Source organism: Cyrtonyx montezumae, unplaced genomic scaffold (genome assembly GCF_038088225.1).
Source record: "Cyrtonyx montezumae isolate F1298 unplaced genomic scaffold, pur_monq_1.0 scaffold_0, whole genome shotgun sequence".
In the NCBI taxonomy this organism is placed as follows: Eukaryota; Metazoa; Chordata; class Aves; order Galliformes; family Odontophoridae; genus Cyrtonyx; species Cyrtonyx montezumae.
In genome coordinates, this window is record NW_027071824.1 from 3,756,271 (window position 1) to 3,782,417 (window position 26,147).

The 26,147-nt window shown below is 41.8% G+C and overlaps 1 protein-coding gene across 3 annotated transcripts in view; it reads right to left on the minus strand.

The window, feature by feature from the left end:
* Nucleotides 1–25,745, minus strand: part of STUM (stum, mechanosensory transduction mediator homolog) — a 36,103-nt gene extending 10,358 nt beyond the window's left edge. For all 3 annotated transcript variants that reach the window (XR_010622284.1, XM_065737564.1, XM_065737649.1), the window contains exon 1: nucleotides 25,559–25,745. Coding sequence is in view for 2 of the 3 variants with exons in the window: in XM_065737564.1 (XP_065593636.1) it covers nucleotides 25,559–25,745 (187 nt within the window). In the remaining variant the exon portion in view is untranslated. The remainder of the gene's footprint in view (nucleotides 1–25,558) is intronic.
* Between the last annotated feature and the right edge of the window lie 402 nt (nucleotides 25,746–26,147).

Genomic DNA, 26,147 nt, shown 5'->3' on the forward strand with positions numbered 1-26,147 from the left:
GCCTTTCAGCTCCAGCATACTCCTAACACCCCCCCAGCTCCCCAAAACCATGTGCCTTCTTGCCACCGGCCTCTCATCCTCCCACCCACTCTGTGCTGCAGGCAGCACACAGCAGCCATGCTGCAGCATTGCAGCCCTGTGGCCCAGCACTTTCATGGTTTCTTCTGACTAGAAGGACTGGAATATTTCCCAGCACATCTGAAACAGTTCTCTGCAAAGTTACACTGCAGCACAATCTGGGATTAAATATGGCAGGATTTCTCAGGCAGGATCAGAAACTGGGTGTTCGTGTTTTCCCATCAGGACACTGTCTTGCCAAATGGCAATGTGTTTCTGTTTTTAAAATGGAAATGAAAATCTTTCCCTCTCACTTTACCTTTGCTCCTGAGATGTGTTAGAAAAAAAGGTTGTAAAGGAGCAATAACTCTTAAGAAACAGCTTCAATTCCTTCCAGTGGAGCTTTTAATATTTTTACATCATTAAAGTGAGGTGCTGAATTAGCAAATAGGTCCCTTACCTACAGCAGTGACTAAGCTAATAGCTAAATTAACACAGGTAAAAGCATTTTACCTGTGTTGCACCAGACCTGGAGAAAATGCACTTCTCTAACCCCAGCTTCGCTTCAAAATGTGAAGCAGAACGAAATCTTAAACATATTTCCCTTCAAGAAACTCTCGTGGCTCCACATTTCCAAATATGGAAGAGTTTGCAACTGGAAGCACATTCTTGAAGAGGAGGAAGAGAAGCTGCATCCGCTGATACTGTGTAACCTCACCAGTTAGGGCATTCACCTCCTGCTGAGGGCTACCCACAGCCTGTACCTTAAACACTTAGTAAGAAAATTGCAACTGGGACTATGTTGGCCAGTTTAAAAAGCTATCCAAAAAGATCTCAGGCTGTGAATGTAACAAGTGAACGCAAACTGCTAAGCTGCAAGCAAATGACAACTGAAAGTCTCTACAGCCGTGCCAGCATAACATGAGATAAGTTATATGAAGCATTTCTCATATCTACCCAACAGAAAATAGCCCAAACCTGGTGCAATCTGGCATTACTCTAAACCATGTGCTTTCTCTATTTAGCTCTGAGTAGGAGCTGACTGCACTAACAGACATGGTTTGCTTTGTTCCATGGGTGAGAAACAACAGGATAACTCAGAAACTGAGGCTGTGGGTAGGCTGAAGAGTTAGGGCCAGGAACAGAAACACCTAGCACATTAAGAGTCGTTTTCTTTCTTTCTTTTTTTTTTTTTTTTTTATCCTCTACCAGGAGAAAATTCACAATGAAGACAACACACCCTGTGAATATCTACACCAGCAGAAGACAGAAGACCCATGAATTGCTGGTTTTCTGGGCCTTGTGCTGACTAGTAAGTGAATTATGCATTAATACAACCTCTCTGGGGTCAGAAGGGGAGGTGGTCGAGAAAGGACATCACGTGCCACTTAGCAAATCTGTTAATTCAGCTGAAGGGCATCAAAGCTCATTGCAAGCACTTGGATGAGCTGACCAGCTTGCCTGGCACCAGCAGTCTGCAAGTACAGCTGGCTGGGCTACTGGAAAGAGGTCAGAAGCAGGTGGGCTTCACCATCCTAAAGCAGCTGTAGACACCATCAAGAAGGCAAAGACAAATGAGGGCAGCACACATAGCTGCTGCTGGTTGCGCTGCCTACCCCACAAAAGCACAAAGACTGGAGCTAGTGAGGGGGTGAGGAAACACCTTTTCCTTTCCCCTGAAGCTTGAGAGCCATAAAAGATCATCTCTTGTATTACTGTGAAGAAATAGGGTGGTAGACAGCTCTTTTTTTTTTTTTTCTTGCTTCCTGAGGGAAAGAAACAACTTATGTTTTGACTCAGGATCTGGAGTAAGGCTCTAGGATTGTACTAGTAAGCAAAGCAAAAGGAGAGAGGACAGGGAGAGGAATATCATCTGAGGTGTCTTTGGGAACAAGGATTGATGGTGGGAGATGTAATTAGTGAGTGTGTCTTTTGTGGAGGAGGAGAGATATCTGTATTGTGCCAGAGGAGTGCTCTGTGTGGGGACATGTCTAACGTGCCTTTGAATTTTTTAAGTAAAATGATTATTACCTGTCACTAAACAATGCTGGCAGGTATATGAGGCAGATGTTGTGGATCTGCTGAAAAAGAGAGACGCTGGTTCTTGCTTGGGTGAGCCAGAAAGATAGCACAAAATGGGTAACAAGCTTTGCAGTTTACTTGGTGTTACTCTATTATCTACTGTTTGAGATATCTGGAGGTCCTGAGTGTCCTAAACTAGTTTTATACTCCAGTTTGTAAGGAATTGTTTCAGCTGGGGAGGCCACTCATCATTGGTGGCACCAATTAAAATCCTCATCTGTAACCCTCTGGATTATGATGAAGGAAAAAGAGCTACTAAAACTTGCAGCTGTCTGTACAGAAAGGACTGTTCAACCAATGTGTCTGTGGTCTTCTCAGCACTAAGTGACCTGGGAGCTCTGAAGCATTCCTGTTGCCATCATGGTCTGGTGTTAGTGATCATCACATACACAGAAATTCTTAACCCATTAGTGGATGTTGGATGAGCTTCTTTTGAAGTCTTGAGATAAAAGTAGAGGTGAGAAGACTACAACATGAGGCTGCAGCATCAACAAAACTCAGGTGCTGCCTGCAGAGGAAATGTAAACCAAGTATCTGTGGCATTCAATAAATCCTCCCCCTTGCAATTTGTTTATGTCTTGGAATTAATCTGGGGGCCAATGCGATTATCCTGTTTACTTCTAGAATTAAAGGTATTTTATCCCAGTATTTTTAAAAGCCTGCATACAGTGAAAAGGGGCTAGGGTGAAAATGGGTGCCTTTCCCAATTTGTGAGGGAAGAGTGGAACCCATGGGCTACTTAAAATAATAGTAGATTTTCTTGGTCCCAGTCATCACCTTTTAGAACTGAAAATCCAAATCCAAAAATTAATAATTTAATAAAAATTAATAGGCCAAGCATAATGAACTACGAGCAAGTAATGCTGAGGCCAAGAGCTGCTGTGGGGGAAATCAATGACTTGCAGACACCTGGTGGCAAAGTGGCCCATTGCAAATGTCAGCTGTCATGGGCAGCACTGCATGCAGAACCCAAGAGTGGTGGAGTAGGAGAGGGAGAAGAGGAAAGAGTGGAGGCAGGCAAATGTGATAGAGCCTAGATGTTGCCATGGAGAGCAGCTCATGAATTTTTCCCCTGTGGCCTGCTATTAAAAATGTGTAGCTGAGCTCCTGTCAGCAAGTTTTTTTTTTTTTTCTCCTTCCATATAGGAAGGACACTTGAATTCTGACTCTGTACAGTCCTTCTGGACTCACTGTGGACAGAAGCATACAGTAACTTGACAGGTAAGAGGTGGTGTTTGCAGTTCTTGTCTCTACAGGGCTTGTTGTGGCTCCGTCTGGATAAGGCAAACTTGGTGAAGGGTTTGCTTTCCAGTATCCATAACTATATGAAAAATGCCCAGCACACCCCAAAAGTTGTATTTTCATGACTGATTATAACTGCTTCACAATGCTGTAGTGCCCTGCTAGTGCTCTGCCTCTGTTTATTAGAAGGTTTGTGTCATGTGGTCTGAACGGACTTGAAGTATTCATGAAGCATCTACAGAAGACAGCCCACATTCACAAAAAAAACCCACAAAAAATTGCTTAAGATAAGCTCTTTCTCCCTCACTGTCTCCTCACCAGAAGTATAATACTTTGCCATGCATCTAAGATAATGAGCTACAAGGAGAAATTTTTTGCCACTCTTGACTTTTGCTCAGATCAACTCCAGACATGTAAATCTGCCACTCATTCCCATCTTCTTCCCAATGCAATGCTAGCTCCTTGCTACCAGTTGTCTTCACTTCCTACCGTGTTCTGGCTCCCATATGGAACACTTGAGAACTCCTGGCTGCCCAAGTAGCACCACAGCTGTTGGGTACACCTGTGCTGCTGCTTGTGGTGGTGCAGAGGGATGCTCTGCTGGATATAAGCAATTTGTAATGCAAGTACAGCCAGCAATTTATCAACAGAAGGTTAAGCCCCTTATATAAGACCTTGGCCTGTTTCTTGTTCACAGCTAGACAGGCATGGTGAAAGCTAGTGCAAGTCTCCAGTAATGCTCTGCATTCTGAGGCATGCATTTGCAGGCAACAGGCTGTCTGCACATTACAGACAGGGAGGTCATGTTGTTTATTCCCCTGACAGGGAAGGGAAGTGATATGAAAAGGACTGAGACAGTGCAGCCTTGCTTCTGCATGAGACTTGTTTTCTTTATTTTGCTAATGGAATTAGGAGAGAATTTTCTTCAATTTGCATCCTTATTAAGTATACCAGTATTGAGAGGAATAACACAGTTGGCTTCCAATTATGACAATAAACATGCAGGAGAACAAAAGGCATGACCAACTTTTATGGCACAGAGCTCTTCGCTATGAGCTCTTCTGCCTTAAGTGGATGCAGTCATGCTGTTCTGTAACTTCACTGAGCAGCTCTATTATGTGGAAATAACTATTCTCAGTTTTTTTCTCTGCATCTTCTGCCATGCAGAAATTCTTGTATTCATGCCATTCACTATCAAGCTGGTTGCTTATTCCACTTTGCACTCCCTATTCTCCCCTCAGCCACGCAGGAACATTAGCTTGTGCTTGGCCATGTCTCCCCTGTCCCAGGCTGCTCTGCACCCACCCACTGCAGGAGCTCAGGATCCAAGTGCCAGAAGAACCAAGGAGATGGAAACAACATTTCACCAAAATCTCTTATTTTAAGATTCACAATTCTCAAGCACCTCCGGGAATCAGTTTTCGGTTTTCTTGATGTACAGCCAAAAACTGAACAAACCTTGAGCCGTTCAGTTTATTGCTATTGATATCAAAATAACTTGGATGTGTCGTTTCATCCAAATTTTACCAGCCTGGAACCTTCAAAAGCAGACCATCTGGAGAGAGCCCCTCCTCATTTCAGAGTGGTCCTGAAAGCTGTAGGGGAAGATTTTTGGTTTTTTTGATATCTTCAGTTCCCTAAGAGTCCTGAAAATAAAACCTATCAGTGAAAAATAACAAGGAAAATGCAATGATTTCACAAGAACTCTGAGAAAGGCTCTCACCAATGGGTTGAAGTTCATTTTTAATTGTCCATACCAGGGAAAGCTCTAATTTGTCAGGCACAGAGCAGAAGACAGGCATCTGTGACACTCAAGTCTCAACTTCTAGTATAAGGGTTCAATCTGGCACTCTTTTACTGCACAAAGACAGATCAGATACTCATTTGTTTTCCTGCCTCTGCCTTCACACAGTTTAAGTAAGTGCCAGGAATGTCCATCTCACGGTGCTTTCATTTAGCAAAAGAAGAGCAACAGACTAAGGGCAGCGTAAAGGTCCCTCTGTCCTGTCTGTCTGCACTGAATCAAGCAGCCACGGTTCAGGGCTAGTCTGCACTCACGTTGCCTCCTCTGCTTTTCTGATAACTACCTTGCAGCTAATTGAGCCCTTTGAGGCTACCTAACAGCAATTGCTCTGCTGGTGGAAGAACAGATTAACTACTGCCAAGATGTACTGAGAAGTGCGTCTTGTCTTGCTGCTATACCCTAGAGTCCTTAACCGTGAAGACAAATCATGTTAATTAGGGACTGCTAAGACATAAAGACAGAATTAATCTTGTTAGAAAGATGGGGAAACAGAGCAATTAGAGGTTTTGCTACAGAACAAGATAACTGAAATGGAGGTGTAATAAACTGCATCAGCCTCCAAAATCATGGTAAAGTAGAATCTTCATTTTAAGTAGTAGAAGAATGTAGAACACAAACATGACACTGGTGTTTGGATGCCTGTGGGGATGATAGGAGACAGACACTTTTATCCAGAAAACTCAGTACGTGTGTTTTGTGAGCTGAAGTGTCTCAAGTGGGGACTTGATGATGTGGTAGAGTTACACTCTATAGGTTCGAGGTATGGTCTTGCTCTCAGGAGCCTGAGATATGATTTGGGAGACCAGAATTCAGTCCGAGTTTACTCAGTCCTGTTCAAATTTACTACCACTGGCTAACTAGATCTGAACCTGTAGTTTTATTCCCGTAGTAGCGTAATTAGGATGTTAATTTTTCCACTTTTGATTGTTTCTTAAGTAAAACGTTATCAAAGAGGAACTCACAAACTTTCTGAGGCTTCTTTAAATAAGTAAGATAAAATGCAATAGAGAAACATCAGTTTTATTTCTGTTTTCTCTATCCTCCTCATTTCAGTTCTTGTACTTAAGAACTAAAGTAAGACTCTCTTTTCCTAGCAGCCATCTCAAACTGTCTTGGTTTCTGTAAGGGAATTGATAGGTCACAGCTTGAACTGGTGATTGAGCACCTGGGGAAGGGCTGTGGTTGGAAGCACAGGCAAAGTGTTTGCACCTGTGCTCCCCACATAACCTGAAGGGTTGCTCCCAGGGTGACTCCACCCTGGTTTGTATAAGGGCCAGTCACAGAAGGGAAAGCATCTCTTGGACCTGGGCTGCTTCCTGAGGAAGAGTGTTGTATGGCCACAGAGCTCCTTTGCTGTTGGGTGAGTTCAGCTTCTCTTTCTGTATGTAACTATTGGCCTACCTGTAAGTTTTTGGCCTGGTATTGCCAAGAACCTCTCAGAAGCAACTTTGCTTCTTTGTGAGCAGAACAGTTTCTTTCTCCAGAATCTTGTACCCTTGCTACCACAAAACTAACAGCTCTTGAACATAAGATGCTTAATGACTTTCAATTTATTCTTGAGGTGCTATTTTCATTCTTAAACATCAGGTGCAATTGTTCCCATGGCAACTGGTACCTCCAAGGAGAAAGTGTGCTTGTAGGTTGCTAATTATGCCAAAACAGGTAGATGTTAAGTACATAACGTCAGCCCTTCAACGTTGCCCCCTGGGTACATGTATGCCATATCAAACAGCTTCTGAGCAGAGCCTCCTCTGTTCTAAGCTGAATAGCACTTTATATCAAAGTGTGTTACTGCTTTAATAGAAATATTTAAAAGAAATACTGATTTGGATAAAATCATCACTTCTGCAGTATCTAGCTACTCTTTTGTCTGAAAGCAAGCTAATGGGAAGAATATTGCTTAGTTGAGCAGGCTGGAAAAGCAGATGAGCACTACACCCTGTTCATAAGCTGATCTCTCCGCAAACAGCCCATGTCTCTCTGCCAGCTAAGATGCCTCCAGTAAGACATGGGTATGCACTTTGGTAGATTTTGCGTGTGGACTTCTCTAAAGATGTCCCTTGAACAAAACAATTCACCTGGATGTGCCCCCTGGGTAACATCATCTCTAGGAATCCTATATTTTCAACTTGAGGAGTTAGCAACTGATTTACTCTGATTTAAGTTATAGGGCAGACTACTTTTCTCCTTACAAAATAACTTCTGATATTAACCATCTAGCTACATGTAGTTATATATAAATGCATATGCTTTTTCAAGGTGTAGCAAAGATCTGAGTTTCAAGCATCTCAATGTAGCAAATAATTATCCTGCTTAAAACAGGAATACCACTGTGTTTTGAACAATAAATCAAGGACATTGTTCTTTGGGGGTAGGGAAGACTTGCGTGGAATGACATATACTGAGGTGTTATATGAAGAAAAACTGGAAATTGTCATAACTTTGTCCTATCTTTTATTGTCTTTTATAATTCTCATGTTGAATAGCTTACAATAAGGTTAAACACAACAGTAAAATATTCAACTCTCCTATGTAAGACTGTTAGAAGCACCTAAGTAAAAGCTAAAGGATGCAGCTGAGATGAGATTTAGACTTTAAAACGTCTTATCTTCTTGAGAAACCATCAGACTGGGGCCAGGGGGCCAATCTTGAAAACCAAGACTGATGTTGCAGCGTCAGACTTCACAACCTAAATGAAGGTAATGCTTTTCTACTCTTAAGTCCTCCAGTTTGATGAACTGGAAATAGCCACAGTTCTTATTCATTTTTCCACAGTGGATTCTAAAATAGAGGCTGCTTTTTCAAGAATTGTGGAATCACTGAATCACCAGTTTAATCCCTGACTCAAACCCACTGACTGCTACAGAATTACACTAGGGATTAATTTGGCTCATTGGGTCTGGTCTAACCCAACCTTGGTGGCAATTCAAAAGTGCAAACACCAGAAACGTTGTTCCTTCAGTTAAGTTACAGGCCATGGAAACCATTGTCTGCTGCTCTATGTGAAGCTGATGAATCAAATCCATACGCTGACTTGAAGGAGGCTACCACAAACGTGAATCCATGCAGTTAAAGTAAAATTAGAAATCTGGTCACACATGCGTGCAACAGCAACATACAAAATGTCAAATCTACCTCCTTTCCAAGCCTTTAAACTTTGTGATGCACCAGAACAGCTCTGCTCTGCAGGGTAGTCTGGAGTTTCACCAGATGTGAGAGCAGTTTTCCAGCTCTGGTAACCCTACAGCTTCCAGGAGCTGATTGTGATTGCAGGCTTCTGCCCCCTCTGCTGAAGCCATGGCCATTAAGGTCTGCAGTGTCTTGATGATTGTCAGGACTTCACTTTCACCTGCGAAGCTGCTGGCTCTTGGCTGCTCTGGAGTCTGTTAAGGGCTATTTGCTCTACAACATCTTGTCATCTGTCACTGTCCTCTCCTACCGAGTCACTATCTTTCTCTGTGTCACAAAGGCACAGATGAGGGTCTCTGCTGTTCTTTTCCTCTTGTTTTCTGCTTCCCTCCAACCGAAACATTCTTTAAACTTCCTCTAAACACCAGCCTTTAAGTGCTATCTCCATCTCTGTGCTGGTGATTCAAACTTCTACACCTTTGTAGGATGCTTCTCCCATGTCTTTTCCTTTCTTTCTGCCGTCTCTACTTGTGCATTCTCGTTTGAGCTGAAAGATGATGAAGTCCACCTCCATTACTCTGCATAGTGAATGCGTCTCACCAATGAAGTCACCAACAAACTTTCCATCCATCAGGCTTGCAAGTGAAGAGAAAAGGAGGGGAGAATTGTGTACTTAACTCCTCCCTCTCCTTTTCCTCTGCATTTAGGTCACCCCAAACACTATTCCTTTTTCTCATGCATCAAGTTCGGTCTTTTTCTTTCCTTACGTTTGCTTTGATCGTTGTGGCCTCTCTCCAGTCACAGTTCTTTCACATGCCATATCAAATGCATTCAATGTCAACTTTCAGTTTCTGTTTGACATGAGGTAATTTTTCGTAACAATTTATTTCTGCAGTTCCCATCTATCTTAGGATTTTACAAAGGCTGAATTCGTTCACTGTTGTGTGATTTAAGACTAATAGGCAGGCCAGATTCCTTTTCTTTTGCATGTAGATAGCTCCATTTCTAACCACCTAACTGCAGAAGGATGTATATTCTGCCCAAAGTCGATGAGTAGGAACTGAAAGACTACTGTTCATGAATACAGCAGGGAGTTCACACTTCTCCCTTTTTCTCCCCAAACCCTTCCTCCTCCTCAAAGCATGGGGCACTAGGTGTTTTCTGAAGGTGTGAACCACTGATACTGTTATCTCACTATTCTCTTCCTACCTCTAATTCTGTACCCCTTTATGCTAATCCCCATGGGTTCCTTAAGAGTAGTTCTGCTCTCATTATAGCTTCCTGCACTTAAGCATTAAATAACCCCACATTTCCAGCTAAAGTAAATAACTTTTCTTCAGTTTTGGGATAAAAGCATAGTTTTTTTAATGAGAAAAACTTCTAGTACAGTATTGTACATAAGCGACAATCTGACATTAGAGCTCTTCTGCCATTTTCTATTGTTCCTGGAATGAAAAAATAAGCAAGTATTTTTAGCTATGTTGCACAGAGCAATTTGATAGCAGGAGCCTGTTACTGTCTTTCAAAGAAACATTTGTTCAAACAGATGCAGTCATGAAAAATCACCTCAAATTTTACAGTGAGTATTTTCTAGACAAAAACGTCTGTCTCACATGAAATCCAGAGATTTCAGTGCATTGGGACCACATCACAAAACAACAGCATCCTAATAAACTTTTCCTTAGAGAGAAGCTGGAACAGGACCAGAACCAGTCTGTTTCTGCATAAGTACGAGTACTGTTGCTTGAGCTCCCCGGTAACTTTGCTATTAGAGGAAACCAGGTAAATGTGAACTGCCATCAGAACTGTTTTAACTGTTGGCAGAGTATTTGGGAAATGGAACAATGTAGGCTCTGTGGAAAGGTTCTATGTGCAAAGTCCGCTAGACCTCCTATTCCTTATCCAAGAGATGGTATGGTTGGCAGCAGGATGTTTCAAGCCAATGCATGTGCTGAGAGCAATAGTTTATGTGGAACTAGCTCTTTTTATCCATCTGGCAGAAAGTGAGACTAGATTTGGGGTGGGTTGAGAATGGAAAGAGGATTGAACAGTTAGATAATGTGATCAACTCCTATCACTACTAATTGAATGAATACTGATTGAAATACTCATGAAAGAAAGGTCAACTAAGGCTGCTACATTACAGGGATGTAGTTCTAACTTGTGGGTTAGAAAGTCAGAGTGTCATGAGTAAGAATGATCTATCAGAATATTATGTGCTGAAACACTGGCTAGCTGTACAAAGCAGAATTTGCCTAGTGCTATGGGCAAGTTCAGTCTACTCATCACAGGCTGAATGGCAAGCTATACAAGAGGAGCAGAGCTGGTACTGTGGACACGAACCATGTATTTCCAGGTCTAGGATGAAGGCAATACAAGTCTGCTAGCAAAGTGCTTTTTATTTTTCATTTAGTGAAGATTAACAGCTTAGCCAGACCGCTCAGTGAGAACACAAGCATAGTTCTTATCTTTCTCAGATTTCTGACTGCAAAAAACTTCTTTCAGTATTTTTTGCATATGCAAATAACTGCATATACTTTTCTGCTTATTCTGTTTTGAACATACTGTCACTTCTCTCCTAAGATACATATTGAGCAACAGCAGCACTTCATCTAGATCATCTTTATCATAGTGTTTTGTCACTATTAATGATAACCTAGCATGAGGCAATGTGATTATGTATGCTATCATTTTCTTCCTTGTGAAGAATGGAAGAAAGGAGGCAGAAAACCTAAAGCATGGACTTTTGAAAAAATTTAGGCACCTAATTCCCACTGAATTCAAAGAATTCCAGCTCAAATCATGAGGTCATGTCTAAAGTCACAGCAAAAGGGTTGTCAAGTACCTGATAAAACTGACACAATTATTCCAGTCTCACTACTCTCCAAAGCTCTTTGTTACAGTGGAAACAAACACAGACTAGGATTAGGAATCTATTCACTTCTGAAAATAAGGTTGTACCAGAAAATGGGGCTACTGTAGTGTTTAAAGTAGTCATGTTTGTCTGGAAAACACCTTTCCTGTGCTGTCATGATTTGAGTTTCTGTTTAAGCAGCACTGATTTGTTTTGTTGGGTGGTTAGTTTGTTGTTTTACTGAGGAAAACAGAACTAGTCTAATGGTGCATTAGCAAATGATTATATGGTGCAACTACACAAGAAAGGAAAAAAAAACAGGCTGAAGAAAAACAGCTGCCAGACAATTGTTTTCTTTTTAGTATAGGTTGTAAGCCAATTTCAGAGTCAACAGAAAATGCATCTGTGCCACAGCAAATCAAGTGCAAAGTCTTATGGAAGCCTACAAAAGCTTAACTTTAGCTTAGTTTAACCACAGCTTTGCTCTAAGATTCTAGTAGATGTTTGCTGCTGCTGCTTCTGCTGTGAGGTACTGTAATTTCACTGCCTCAACCGAGTTTCTGACAAAGTGGGTCAATGCTCCAGAAGGCAGAAGAAGAGTGAGATGGGGAATCCTCCATCAGCCACTGTAGCCAGAGATTGCTGCCAGGCATTGTCTTGGTTAGCTGGAGTGAAGAGAGCTGAGGTGAGAGGAGGAGAGGCAGGTGGCAGTTGCAGATACTCATTTGTCAGCCCAATTATTAAATGCAGTAGCTCTCAACACTGCATAAAGAACATGCAAACATTTCTCTCTTACCTTGTGTACCCTGAAGGGTGCACAAAGGAAAAGAATGCTGAATATTCAGCACATGCTTCAAGGAAGGGATGTGAATATCATCATGTGCAGTGAGTGCATTGAGAGCATTGCTCAAGGTGTTCTATGGTCAACAAAGTAGTACAGCTTACAAGCCATATTAAATGAATTCCTCTTTCACAGCATGCTGTAATAGCATTACAGAAATCAGGGACGTGCAGTGGTTTGTTGGCTTCATTCATCTTCCTCCACAAGACAGGAGGAGAAAATAAGATAAAAAAGCTTGTGGGTCAAGATAAGGACAGGGAGATCACTTACCAATTACTGTCATGGGAAAAACAGACTTGACTCCAGGAAAATTAATTTATTGCCAATTAAAGTAGGTCTGGATAGAGAGAAACAAAGACATTAAAACATCCTTCCCCCTATTTTCTCCCCAAGTACAATTTCATTTCTCTATTCCTGATCCTTCTACTTCCTGACTGCAGTGAGCAGTTTGGAGAAGTGGCTGAATGAGGAATGGGAGGAGAGTGTAGTTAGTTCACAGTAGTTTCTCTGTCACTTTTTCATCCACACACTTCTCCCTTGGTTGATGTTGATCTTTCCATGGGGCTGTAGTCTGTAAGGCTGCAGTCCCTGGCAGAATTACCTGCTCCAGCATTGGCTTTTCATGCCAGTCTCTCACAGAGGCTCTTCACTACTGAAACCTTGCCACCAATGCACAGTAAGCATATTCAGAAAGAGCTAGCAGAGTTACAGGGAAGGGCAATAATAGGAATAAGAGGACTCATGAGAAAGATAGGTCTAAGTTTCAGAAATATACAAATGTATTGAGGCATGATAGATATTCATACATTAAGAAACAGCTCAGAGTTATTTGAGTTCATTAATGACAAGAGGAGATCTAGGAAGATGTGGGAAATGTATGATGTGTTTCAAAATGACTAAACCAAATGTCTTGCTTTGCAAGCCACCTAATGGGTAGCTTCCATTTAACTTCAGATATCTGCAAGGGATGTGTCTCAACCATTTATTTTTAGCTCCCTTTTAGTCAAAAATAAAAATAATAATGATTAAAAAAAAAAGACAGGACCCCAGAAAGTGTGATTAACATAACCTGCTTTACAGAAGTAATGAGTCACATGCTGGTAATGCCTAATTCCTTCTTGCAGATTGTAGTAGCAACCAACTCACAAGTTCGGGTAGATGAATCCCATCTAATATGACCAACAAAAAGAACATCTGCCAGTAGGTTATTTTGAATAAATAATACTAATAAATGTTATCTCTTGATTTGGCGTATTAGCTAGCTAATAAACTCCCTTAGGAGAAGCTTCTGCTACAGGTAGGTTATTGTATTCAACTTTGTCCATTACAGCTCTTCCTCTGAAAATCTAGCACTGGACAGAGCAGAGCAAGGAGTGAGTCTGGAGGGACTCCTTTGCATTCAGTGTAGAGTGCATCATGCTATTATGGACACAGAAGTAAGAGAAGGCTTAACTATGTTTTTATGGTATTCCTGTAACGCTAATGAAAATATATTTAAATGTTGTGATTCTTCCATGTGGAGAAAGAAAAGGCAAGTTCTTTGTTCTGATCAATACACTCTATCAAAAATGATATTGACTGTTGTCTGAGGGCTTTGCAATGCTTATAAAATGTTTTCTTCTTTGCAACGACAGGAAGGCATCCCTTAAATTTGATGTTAGCTCCTTTCATACTGCTTGAGGGTATCTTTTTGCAACATGCATGGCTCAGATGAGCACTGTTGCTAAGAAACAAGTGCCAGCTGTGTATTTAAGTCTTTGCCTTTAAACATACCACTCAAGGAAGTATTTTTCCTTTCTGTATTGTATGTTTCTATCAAGACCTCTTTTAACTGTCATCTGACTCTTGAGGTTACCTATCTACTACAGTCCACTGGGATAAGACCCGTTCTTTTCTCACTGTGTGCAGTGCCACAGTGACCTACACAACTGTATAGGTAACAAATCTGTTTCACAATTGTGCATTTCAAGACCATAGTAAGAGATCATTCTACACTGTGATATAAACAAGAAGGGATACAATGGAGCTGAGCTACTGCAAATAACTGTTAGCACTATACTACAACGCACAGTACAATTTAGCATTCTTTGAAATGGCAAATGTAGAGTGCATCAGTGCTACAAGGCAAACTTAGCATATTTGAGCTGTTGGTTTTTGTTTTGTGCTGGTTTTTGTGTTGAGATTTTTTTTCGTCGTGTAATAACAAAAACATGCTGAAGTTCTTCTCATATACATGATGTGTATTTCACAAGCATAAGGCAGATCACAGGAATGTGCAAGGGTGTGACTAATACCTAAGAACTACAGAATATTGCCTCATCCATCCTTCCTATTGATTGCATTTTCAGTAATGCATGGCACAAACATCTTCTTGAGAAAGTCCAGGAGTGATTAGAGGTAGCTTAGAGAAAACAGTTTCCTGGAAGAGATTAAAGGAAACAAAGTATGCCTGTGTCATCTGAGGCACAGGACTGCAAGAACTCATGCAGATTCTCTTGCCAGTTCTAATGTCACCTTCATTCAGTAAGTTATTTTCCCTGACCTCTCCATTGAGACCACAGACTCTTAAGTGTGGCATGTCTCCCTTCATATTTCTATGACAAAAAAGGCCTCGAGTGTCTGCAGTTTACAATACTACTGAAATAATAATGCACTGAAAGCTCACTCAGCTGCTGTCTTGTTACTTCTTAATCCTATTTGTAGTGGTCTTCCCAAGAAGGACTTAAAATGGAATAAGGTCTCATGTCAGGTATTATTTCTTCACAAAATATACCGAAGAACAGTTACTAGTGTATCTTGAAGTGTCACAAATATTTAAAACCACACTTGTGAGGGAGAAACCAAAGTACATCTTGTGATGCAACAGCCTCAGATTTTCAGCTTTGTTTATTGGCTTTCTGGGGAAAGACAATTTTCACTGGCTGTCCCACTTGTTACTGCAAACCATGAAGAATTTTGTCTGCTTTTAAGAATGTGAGATCTCAGTCCCACAAATTCTCTTCAAAATAATTTTTATTCACAATAGCAACCTCGACAGGTGCACTCATGTTAGTGTTTACCTTTGTGCCCAATTCTCTTGGTACTTTTAAGGTACCATGACACCATGGACTTGTCTCATAAATGTAAAAAAAAAAAAAGCAAAAATGAACAGATAGGAGGCAAAGTGTTTCTAGAGGCTCAATTCCACATTGCTCAGTACAATGTAGAATCAGGGTTTTGACAAGTGAATTTATATTAAAATGGGAATGTTTTGTACCTGTTTTGCACTGGCCCAGGTGACTGTTGCCCTAAACAGTGTGACCCTCAGAGAAATTATAAAGAGGATGTCTCTAATGAGCTCTGTCTAGGCACAGACTGATTAAATGAGCAGTGAGAGAATGTATAGTTAATTGAAGGCACTGATATGAGAGTGGAACATAACATGCACACAGGCTAGATTTTTGGTCAAGCTAGGGCTACCAGAATTTATCCTCCTAAAAGAAGGAAAATCTTTTCTTCCTAGAGTCAATAATACTAGTATGTTTATTCATAGTGGTTTCAGTAGGCTTCACTGTGTAGCTCCCAAGTAACAGTGGATCCTGGAAACTAATACTTGGTCTAAATTCCACTCCTGGTTCCACCACAGATTTCTTCTACCAGCTGCACAAAGAGATGCATCCTGTTTCTAATTATGTTGTCTTGAATCTACTGTTCAAAGTGACTACATTTGATCTTTCATTTTGATGAAAAGGTCAATTTGCCTCTTGGCATAGCTTTATTTAAGGAATTATTTGTATTCAGATGTGTTGGTGACACAGAGTGGTTGGTGTCTACATACAGAGTTCTCCCTTTCTTCCATCTGCATTCATGTTTTGACTCAAGCTCTGCCTTACACTTCAGCAGTTATCTATGTCTTTGCAGAGGATGTAAAAGCATGCTAGCCTTCTGCCACAAATAATATAAGGGAGTTAGCACTTGAGGCACAAAGACCAGGTGAATGTGTACTGATGAACAATGGAAATAAGGTAAAAGTTTGGTCACCTCATGGAGTCACATGCTAAGGACATACAGTCCTTAAAAAAAAAAAAAAACTCTGAAGAAACTCTGCAAGAAATAAATAGTCTAATTCTATCAAAATCAACCTGCCTTATTAGTTCAAGGGATTACTTGCTAATCAAGCCAGTGTAACTGGGTTTAGAAGCAGGATCCTCATCTGCTAGGAGGTATCTCTGCCCATAACAGTTGGGTAATGAAGAAGATTATTTTAAAGGTCTTTCCAATCTAAACCATTCCATGTTTCTATGACTTTATGGGCCATTTAGCACAGTAATTTCTGTGGTGCCAAGTTGTCATCTCCTTTCCCCTGCACAGCATACCACATTAAATGCAGAATATTCACGCATACAAAAATCATGTTTATGGAAATTAAACTGTCATGGCAACAGAAGAGGTCTTGCAAGTATTTTAAAAATAGGGAATTAACAAAACATGTTTATGAAATCTAAGTTCCATTATTTTATGAATGCGCTTAAAAAACATGCCATAAATTGTTTTTTTTTCCTACCTACATAAGGATGAAATCATTTAAAACAGATTTCACTTTGTGATGATGGTATATGTGATAGATATATGCTTATCTAAAAATACATATTCTAAACTAAAAAGTGCAAAGTCCAATTTCAGCTGGACAGTGTTAGACAAAAGTGATTGTCAGGCTTATTATATTTCAAGTACATTATTTTCATATTTTACTTTGTGAAATGAGTGTTTAACATAGTAAGCTTGTAACCATGGCATAGTATAGTTTATTAATTTCCATTAAAAAATTCAGTTCTTCAATGGCTTTCTAAAATCACATACTCATTTGACTTTTTTTTTCAATTCTCAAGATGAATTTCACCATTTAGATTTTTCATTCTATAGAAACTAGCCCATTATAACTTTTACAAAGCAATTATCCACAGACTCAAGCTGACAGAATTTGTAAGTGTTGCGTGGACATTCATCAATGCTCGTATCGTGCTGAGAGATCAGCCTAGATAGATGACAAGCTGCTGAGATGCTGGATAGTTATCTGTGGTATGTTCAAATTCATGTTCACAAAGACTGCACGCTTAGTTCCCTACTCAATGCCTGGTATAAATGTTACTGAAGTTAGAAATGCAGTACAGGTTACATCTCTGCAGTGAACATAACCTTGTTCACTAATTGTGTTCCCAGAGTCCTTCTATTAACCATGTTTACTCTGTCCTCTAGCAATATTTGACCATTATCTATTCTGGGCCTAATCTTTAGGTATGCTTATAACAGTGCTTTTAGTTTATGTTAGTGTACTACCAATTAGCTGTCATCAAATATCTCATATTTACTACTTTGGGTGTTTCTTGATCACAGACTTGAATGCGTAAATGTCTATGGTTTTGTCTAGTCTAATTGAGTCATGAATTAGTTGGCAATAGACCCACTTCATTTATCTAAGATCTCAGTATAATATTGCCATCCTCCAGTGTTTAGAAATCATGAATCAGATTCTTCAATACTGAGATGGAAAAACATGTAACTTATTCTTTCTTCTGCCCTGTCTCTCTCTTTTTCTTGAGAAAGTGTCATATCTTTGAATCCTGCTCCAAAGCCATGAAAGTTACTTTTTTTTTTTTTTACTTTAAATAATAGCTTCTCATCTAATCGAGAGCCTTAGGGGACAGGGCTCCAAGGAAACACCAAATATTGTCACACTCAGGATGGCATTGTTAGGCTTTCTGAGGGACAGTCAAGTAGTTGGAGAGAAACTAAGTATTTGGTCTCTAACACTCTTGGAATGGAAAAGCTGATCTCTGCCCTTTCTATATAATAAAGATGATTATGTTGCTGGAAGAAGTACTGTGAAAACCTCTGAGCAAAAAGATGAAGAGAAAAAGTGTGAAAACTAGTACTTCAAGTCAAAATTTTAAGTTCCATCTACTCAATTTTTCCTTTTTTCTATACGCTATGAAATCTAGGATGTTTATAACTTTATAACAGAAATCAGCAGTGAGGTCAAATTTTCCCAAGGGATTTTCCTAAGTTCTTACAATACTTTCATTCTGTGGTTCCTAGTTAACATAAATATTCAGAAACCCTGAAAATAGCAGGGAGAAAAAAAAAAAGGAAGAGAGATTGAATCCTTCACTTAATGAAAAAGTTCCCAAACTTCTGCAAAACTGGGGAAAGGTGGGTTTGATGTGGTTGGAGTCTCTAGAGAAGCTTGATCAACACAGACTTTTCACTGTCGTGAGAGTCTGAGTCCATGTGATGCCCTGGGTCTGACTCCTGTTTGGTGATGTCTAAGGTTTCTGTGTGATGCTGGATCCAGCTATCTGCTGAGAAATATTACTGCCACACCAGCTTTGCCATATGTGAATCACTATGTAATTGCTTCAGTTCACAGACCAACGTTTGAAAGGCAAGTTGGCTCTGACTGAAGGTTTGAATAAGACACTGCACTGTGAACTGCAGTAGCTACAGCAGAGTATGGGATTTCCTTCTTCTTTCTTTACTGTTGGAGCAGCAGTTGTATTAAGGCACAGATGTTTTATAATGCCAGTAGGGTTTCCTGGATATCTGCCCCAACCTTTGTACTATCAAAATCTTATGGACTGGACATAGATACACCACTCCAACTATACTTAAACTGGTTTACTTCTTCCAAATATAGTCATAAAAGCATTCTTACTGATGAGCAGCTTTATGTACTGCTACATCCAAGGCTATATATGTTCACTGTTGTTCTACTACTGCATCACTTTAAAGACACAGAACTCCTAAATAAAGGCAACTCTCAAGACAAAAGAATCATAGAATATCCCAATTTGGTAGGGATCCATGAGGATCACTGAGTCCAATTCCTGGCTCCACACAGCACTACACTCTGAAAAACCTTTTCCTAACACCCAATTTAACCAATTCTGACACAGCTCCTCGCTGGTCCCTTGGGTTCTGTCCCTGTCACCAGAGGGATCAGTGCCTGTGCCCCATTCCCCTTGTGAGGAAGACACAGAAATATTGTTTATAGGTCAGGCAGATTTTACATCTTGTAGAAAATAAGAAATTTCATTTACATTTCTTCTTCCCACGTTATCTCTGAAAGCTTTCATAAATCTGTTGCAAACTCCAATCTTTTTTACGATTACAAGGACTATTTTAGAAATCCCTTTACCATTCAATCTCATGTCTCTACAAAATGCAAAATTGTATATGAAGTTCATTTTTCTGCTTTATGCCAGCTGCTGCCACCTATTGGAGTTTCTGTTTAAGGTGCTGTACATTATTTGATGGGAAAGAAAGAGGCTGAAAATCTGGGTTCTGCTTCTCTTTTCTCCTTTGACTATCCCACATACAACCTCTCAGTGGTCTTTTCATGGTGAAGAAAAGGAAAGGGCAATAGTTCTTTACTAAAGTTTGCAAACCTCTCTGGTGCTCACTGATTCAAAGCACCTAACGTTTTACCTCTATCCTGTAACGGAGACTAGCCAAAATTCACCTGTGAACTCTCCTCACCCAACTTGCATCTTCAATGAGATCATGAGGTCTTCAGCTCTGTGATTTGCATCAAAGCCCTGCATTTGTTATCCTGGCTGGAGAATCTGATGTTGTTGCTCTGTGTTCTGTTGGGCATGAAGCTTTTTGAAGAAGAGATCTCCATAAAGGAGGAGGGGGAGTTGGACTCAACGATCCTTATGGGTTCCTTCCAACTTGGGATATTCTGTAATTCTACTCCAATTCTTTCATTCCTTCTCTCTTTTGCTGCAGGAAGTTCCAGTTCCTTCCCACCACATCTCTGCTAATGCACTCTCAGGCTGTCCTTTTCTCCTTCTGGGCTTGATTATCTATTTTTCTCCATGTCACACCCTTTGTCTGGAACAGCTTTCCAGAGTCCTTAAAATTCAGTTGGTTCACTTGGCCATTTAATATTTCTTCTCTGCTGTCTGCCCCCACCTTCACTCTTAATCTTCAAGTACATCTGTCCAAATTGCATTAAATTATAAACTAGGCTGCAAGATGCTGAGCAAACCTATCTCCTCTCACATTCATTAAGTAATTAATATATCCACAGAGCTGCTGAAACTACAGCAATGAACAAAAATGTTAATGGCCACTTCTTTTGTCTTCTATTTTGATGAAAGCAAAAGGTGGGGGGAGTGGAGGTGGGGAATTTTTTAGCATGTAAGTTGGTCTGGAAGTGACGCAGTTTAGAAAGCAGCAGCACTAGGTAAGTATGCAGCTTGGCAGTGAAATGAACCAAAAAGTCCTTATAAACACAAGTAGAGCTCAGCAGCAGACTTCTACCAACCACAATGAACAAAGTGTGAAAACTGAACAAACAACATAAACAGTAGTAAATATTTGGACTGTGGCAGAGCCAGTAGTCAAGAACGAGGTGTTGCTGTGCTTGTGCTGTGTATGTTCATAGTTGCATTTGTACATCTTCTCATCATCCTGCCATGCTCTTACTTTACAAGTGATCATACAGGCTCAGTAGATTAACACCAGGAAAGGGTCTGATCTAAAACAACAGAATGGGAGGAAGAAAAAACATATAAAGTATTCAAGTATGTGTGGGCTAATAAAGTACAACTGCAAAATACAAAGCAGCTTTCTTAAAAAAAAAAATAATACTGCAGGGTATGTCATTGGACACTGATTAAAACAGAGGCCATGCCAGAGGCATTAGAGATACAACCCTTGTTGGCTGATCTAACGCATAGGTTGGAGTTGTCTCAAATGAGGAGCTACAAACTTAAAGTAATTTGACATTTATTCTGATCACAAATTATCTGTGAACTAGTTCTGAGTTTTAAAAACTTGTTTGTCATTCTCAAAGGTCCAGACACTGCACGGAACAAAAATATTCCAGACTACTGAGTGCTGGCAAGATCTTTGAGTGGCTGTTCTCTACAATCCACCAAGCAAGTTATATAACACACTTCTAATTCTGACTTAAATCTCTGTTAAAAAGAAAAGGAGGAAATCAATAGCCTGTTCCATGCTGGCCAGAACAGAACCTGCAACAGTAGAAATCCGTAGATTCAGCTGTCCTTGTGCCCAACTTTATTTCTCCATGAAGAGAATGCAAATGGTACCAGTGCTGCTGTACCATGGAACAGTAACTTGTGAAAGCACACATTTTACCATAGGTCTCCTCTCCTGCCTTGTGAAGAAACTACCACGAAGAACTTCTTGATCTTTTCAGTGTATGGATCATTTTCAGCAGATATACAAACTTGATGAGTGAGACCTACTGACAAAAGATTTGCTTTGCTTGATTACACTGTCATGAAAATATATCTTCTTCCTGCAGACTACCACTGGTCTGTGCAACAAAGGCTGAAAGACGCTGTGAGCTACAGAATCTCAGTAGTAAAGTTCATAAACACAAATTCATACAAACACCTGAAAAATCTTTCTTTTCTACATAGGATCTTGTCAATCAACTACATTCATTCATTTGCATTTCCACAGAAAAAACTAAATAGGATCACAAATGCCATAGCAAGCTTGAGGTATACAACAGATAGCAGATAACTAAAAGTCTTAACTTCTTTTTGGCAATGTTTACCTTAGATAAGAAAATGTATTTCTTCTTTAAAGTTCTTTGTTTTGATAAAGAAGACAATGGGTGTTTGCTTGAGGCATCTAGTTACAATTCCAACAACAAAAACATAATGGGAATTGATAATTTTAAGCAGATCTCATTCCTGCAGCTTTCCTGAGTGGTGCTTCCTCTACTTCCCTTTAACTCTTCAGAGAGCTCATTCACTTGAAGAGAGCACTAGCTTCTAACAAGAACCTTCTTCTTGGCTTGTGTAAATCAAGACTTAAAGCCAGTGGTGCCGTTCAGTTTACACAGCTGAAGGTCTAGCCCTTGAATTCTATCATCTGAAGCAGGATGAAGAGATAGCACAAAGCTTGTGATACAAAGGTGATACACTCAGGAGCAGGAGAGATGTACACCACCAAAGAAAAAGGTTGTGCAGGCTGGAATCATCCCTTCTTTCTCTAGATGCCTGTGAGAGGCTGTCACGCGTGATCTTCACCACAGGCTATTTCATGCCTCACAGGTGGCTGCTCTTCTAGGTTGTGCTAACATAATGTTATGCTATGTATTTCAGTTACTCTCTGCACAAAAATAGTATACATGTGTAATTCAGGCTGTGATCCAAAAGTCCACCCACTTCCTGACACGAGAGATTCATCTTGGAGAATACCTCACACTTAATTTCACTTGCTTCTCACATTCCCCTCAAGTTCCCCCCTTCACTTCCCCCCCCTCCCACACACGTGATGTCGAGAGGAGGAAAAATGGGTGGGAAGGAGGGCAAGATTCCTGTGTATCAGCTCAGGGAATGACAGAGAGCCAGATCTTCTCCCACACTGACTGGCACACGGCAGCTCCAAGAGAACACAGTCTGCCAGCTATAGGGCATGGCCAGCCCCTTCGTTCATCTGCCATCTGCAGCACGTACTGGCTGGAGGTGCGCACTGCTCAGTCCTGCAGGAATTGCAAAACAGACCATACCCTGCCATTTACTTCTTCTAGCATCCTTGTCTGACTTCCTCCAGGGCTTGTTGGGACATAACTTAGCCCCAGGGCCTCAGATATATCCCCAGAACCCCCGTGCCACTGTGACCTATGTGTTGCAGTGCTTGTGCCATAGCTAGAACACTGGCACCAGGGCCTGTCCTACAGAACTTACTGAGGACACCATCTCCCTCTTCTCCCTTTCATACCAGCCATTCTTTTTATGAACCTGAACTAGGGACATGCCCTCCCCAACTCACGTGAGGAAGACTTCACTAGACTATGGAAAATTCTGCTCCAGGACATCACCAAGTGGTTCTGTCTATAATAGTGGGTGGAAGCAGTGTGCAATTGATACGTTGTTCCACAAAACAGACCACAAACAGGTAGGCTAATCAGGCTTCCCTAGGTTGTATTTGGCCTGAAATTTAACTTTGGGCAGGACAAGTTTAACACATCCCCTGGGTATGAAACATTCCACCTGGTAACATTTATACAAAGAGAAATGAAAACCCAGTTTACAACGCAGAACTTGCAGCTCTGGGTTACTTCATAAAACCATGAAAATTACCCAAGTTTTTTGTTGAGGAAAAAAAGAGGGGGAAAAAAGGAAAAAAAAGACTATAATCAAAGAGAAAGTGTTACTTCTCCTGTCCAAACAGTACTACAGCAAAACATAAACAGCGTAAGGTCTTTCAGACCACCTGTGTATTTTGTAGCTTACATCAGCCCATAAGTTCTTTCGGGGTATTACTGATTTAAGGTACTGGGCACTAGTGAACATGCACTGGTCTCCAAGCAGTGGAACACTTTGTTTATCCAGTACTGCCCATTTTCTTGACCACTCCAGTAGCTTCTGACCCTTTACTACAGTTGTGTTGCAGAAACTATGGATCAGTGTCAACTGCACGCAAAACAGAAGAGGAATTGAATTCAGGGGTTGGAAAACAGAGAACTTCCATTATCACATATACACAGGCGCACTGTCTACACAGGGAAAACATACAGCAAGCCTGCAAAGCCTTGTTTTGACGAGTTAAATCTTTGTGCTGCAGAAATCAATGGGAATTTTGCCATTTGCTTCACTAGGAGCAAGCTCAGATGCTAGATGTGAATAGTTTGCATCACCACAAATATTACTTGCTTTACAAGTGTTGCTCAGTTCACAGAGAAGGCTGAAGAGATCACGAGATCTCTTTTCATCCTGTTTCTACAAGCAGATTTGTGTCCCTCCTGTTTCCCCTTGCGTGTGGGCTGTGTGATACATGACAGGATTTGGTTCAGATGATAAATAGCTATTCTACTTGCGTGTATTATTGCTGAGTAAAATTTCTATAAGAATGCCCAGAACATTAGCAGCTTCATTTAGAGAACAATTCATTTACTGTTCATTACTGAACTATGTGCTATACTTTGCAGTGCAGAGTATGGGATGTATTTCCAAAGCAAGGTTCTTGGCCAGACAGAGAGCATGCCACAGGAAAGGATTTATTTTGGTGTAGCTTGTTTGTTTTGCTACTTTCACAATGATGATTGGGATGAATGGTGGTATGGACAGCCAGAAAGTACCACTGAAATCAGTGCATCAAATGGGAAATCTAAGACTGTTAAAAATCCAAACTAACTACCTAATAAAATCGTACTGTTTGAGGTGGGTCCAGCCAGCTGGTGACAGTGAAACCAGCATGGCTGCAAAATCCAGGTTCATCTCAAGCATGGGCTGGGAGCCCTACACCCTAGCCCTTAGAAGGCAGCTTGACATACTGCCATCCATCATTGACCCTTTCCATGGGGCAGGAAGCACAGCACTCCGTCTCCAGCAGTCCTGCAGCAGCAAGAGAGGAGCCAGGGCAGATATCTACACCTCAGGGTGACCCTGGTGTGGGGACAACTTATGGGGTTTACCCTCCTAGGATGAGGGAAGAACAGTGGGGACATTCTAAGGCGCTGTCAAAAGCAGCACTGTGAAGCATAGGATTAGTCAGATGTGGTAGGAAGAGTGCAAGGGAAGTCTCCCCTACAGTGTTTTTTTTTTTCCCTCTATGCCTACAGTGGAGACCCAAAATCTTCAGTGCAGTGGGAAGCTGCATTCACTTAACTTCGATTTTGAAAACTACTCTGAAGATGGTGGGAAATTAAGTGCTAAAAAACAATAGCACAAAAAATTCATGAAAGTAACTCAGCCGGGGAGTTTGATTTATTACTCTAGGTTCTTCAGGTGCCTGCACTAAGGGCTGTGACAAAATACACCTGAGAGTACAGCACTACAGTTTTGATACCATTACAGCTTATATCCCAATGCTGTTCTTTGCACGGGAAAATTCTGAGGGACTTAAATAGCAAATGTTTTCCTCTGCAACACACCTGTAGGCTAACAGCATACACACAGCAGTAGCAACAGCTTACACATGCTGCACGCAGCACAGCAGACTGGAGTCACGCTTTAATCAGAAAGAAAGAATTGCAGATTCATTAAGGAGTGAAGCAACCTGCAATGAATAAAGCAGGTGTGGGTGGGGTGAGAGCTTTTGTTAGTGCAGGGTGAGCTCCTGTAGCGGTGCACGGGAGCTACAGGAGGTACAAGGTAGGATGGGATCCTTTATTTTCCGCACTGGGAGCACTTTGCTCAGTGCCGGGCGGCTCGTACCCTGCCTGCTGTTCCACTTGTGTTTGTAAGGTTCGTTCTGCCGGTCCCGGCTGGCCCCAAGATGAGGCGAAAGCAAGGATTTCTTAATAAGCAAGGGCCAAACAGAAATCGAAAAGGAATTACAGCCGCAACTTAAGGATGTGTTATCTGCATCTCTCACCCGGGACTTCACGGTAAGAAAAAGAGAATCCCGCGGTTCCTCGGCACCCGTCCTTCAGGACCTCGGGACTCCAGCTCCGAGCTCCTCTGAGCCGCTCCGCGACCTGCGGGACCCCACCTCCCCCCCTCAGCCCCGGGGCGCGCTCCCGTCACGAAACTTTTCTCGGGGGCTCGCTCCCTCCCTCGGCGACGAAGGAGCTCCTTACCCAGCCCTGGCACGAAGGTGTTGAGGAAGAGGCAGATGACAGCCACGGGGAACGGCATGTAGGGGATGGCTGCGCGCAGGGGGCCCTTCTTCTCCCGGACCTGCACCACCACCCCGCTGGAGGGGGCAGCGCTCCGGCTGGGCTCGGCGCCCGCCGCGCTTTCGCCGTCTTTGGGCAGGGGATCCATGGCCGGAGCAGCGCTGGAGGTGCCCTGGCGGGCTCCCGGCTGCCGCCGAGCGCGTTCCCGCTGCCGCCCGGCCCCGCCCGGGGGCTGGAGCGCCCGCCTCCCCGTGCGCGTTCCCGCCGCCGCAGGCTCAAACCCCTCAGGGGTGCGCGCAGCCCGGCCGGAGCGCGGTTTTACCCTCGGGAGCGTCGGAGCGGTTGGAAATGACACCCCTCGCCTTAGCATAGCAGCTTTCGGGTGCGGGGAAGGGTGCGAGTTAAACCCTGCTCGGTTCTCGTTGGGAAAGAGCTGCTGTGGTGGGGGGTGAATGGAGAGCCGCAAGAATTAGAAAAGCAACGTGCACCCTGGGGAGTTACTTGTTGCTTGGGATGATGCGGAAATGGGTCTTCGTGGTGGTACCGCGAA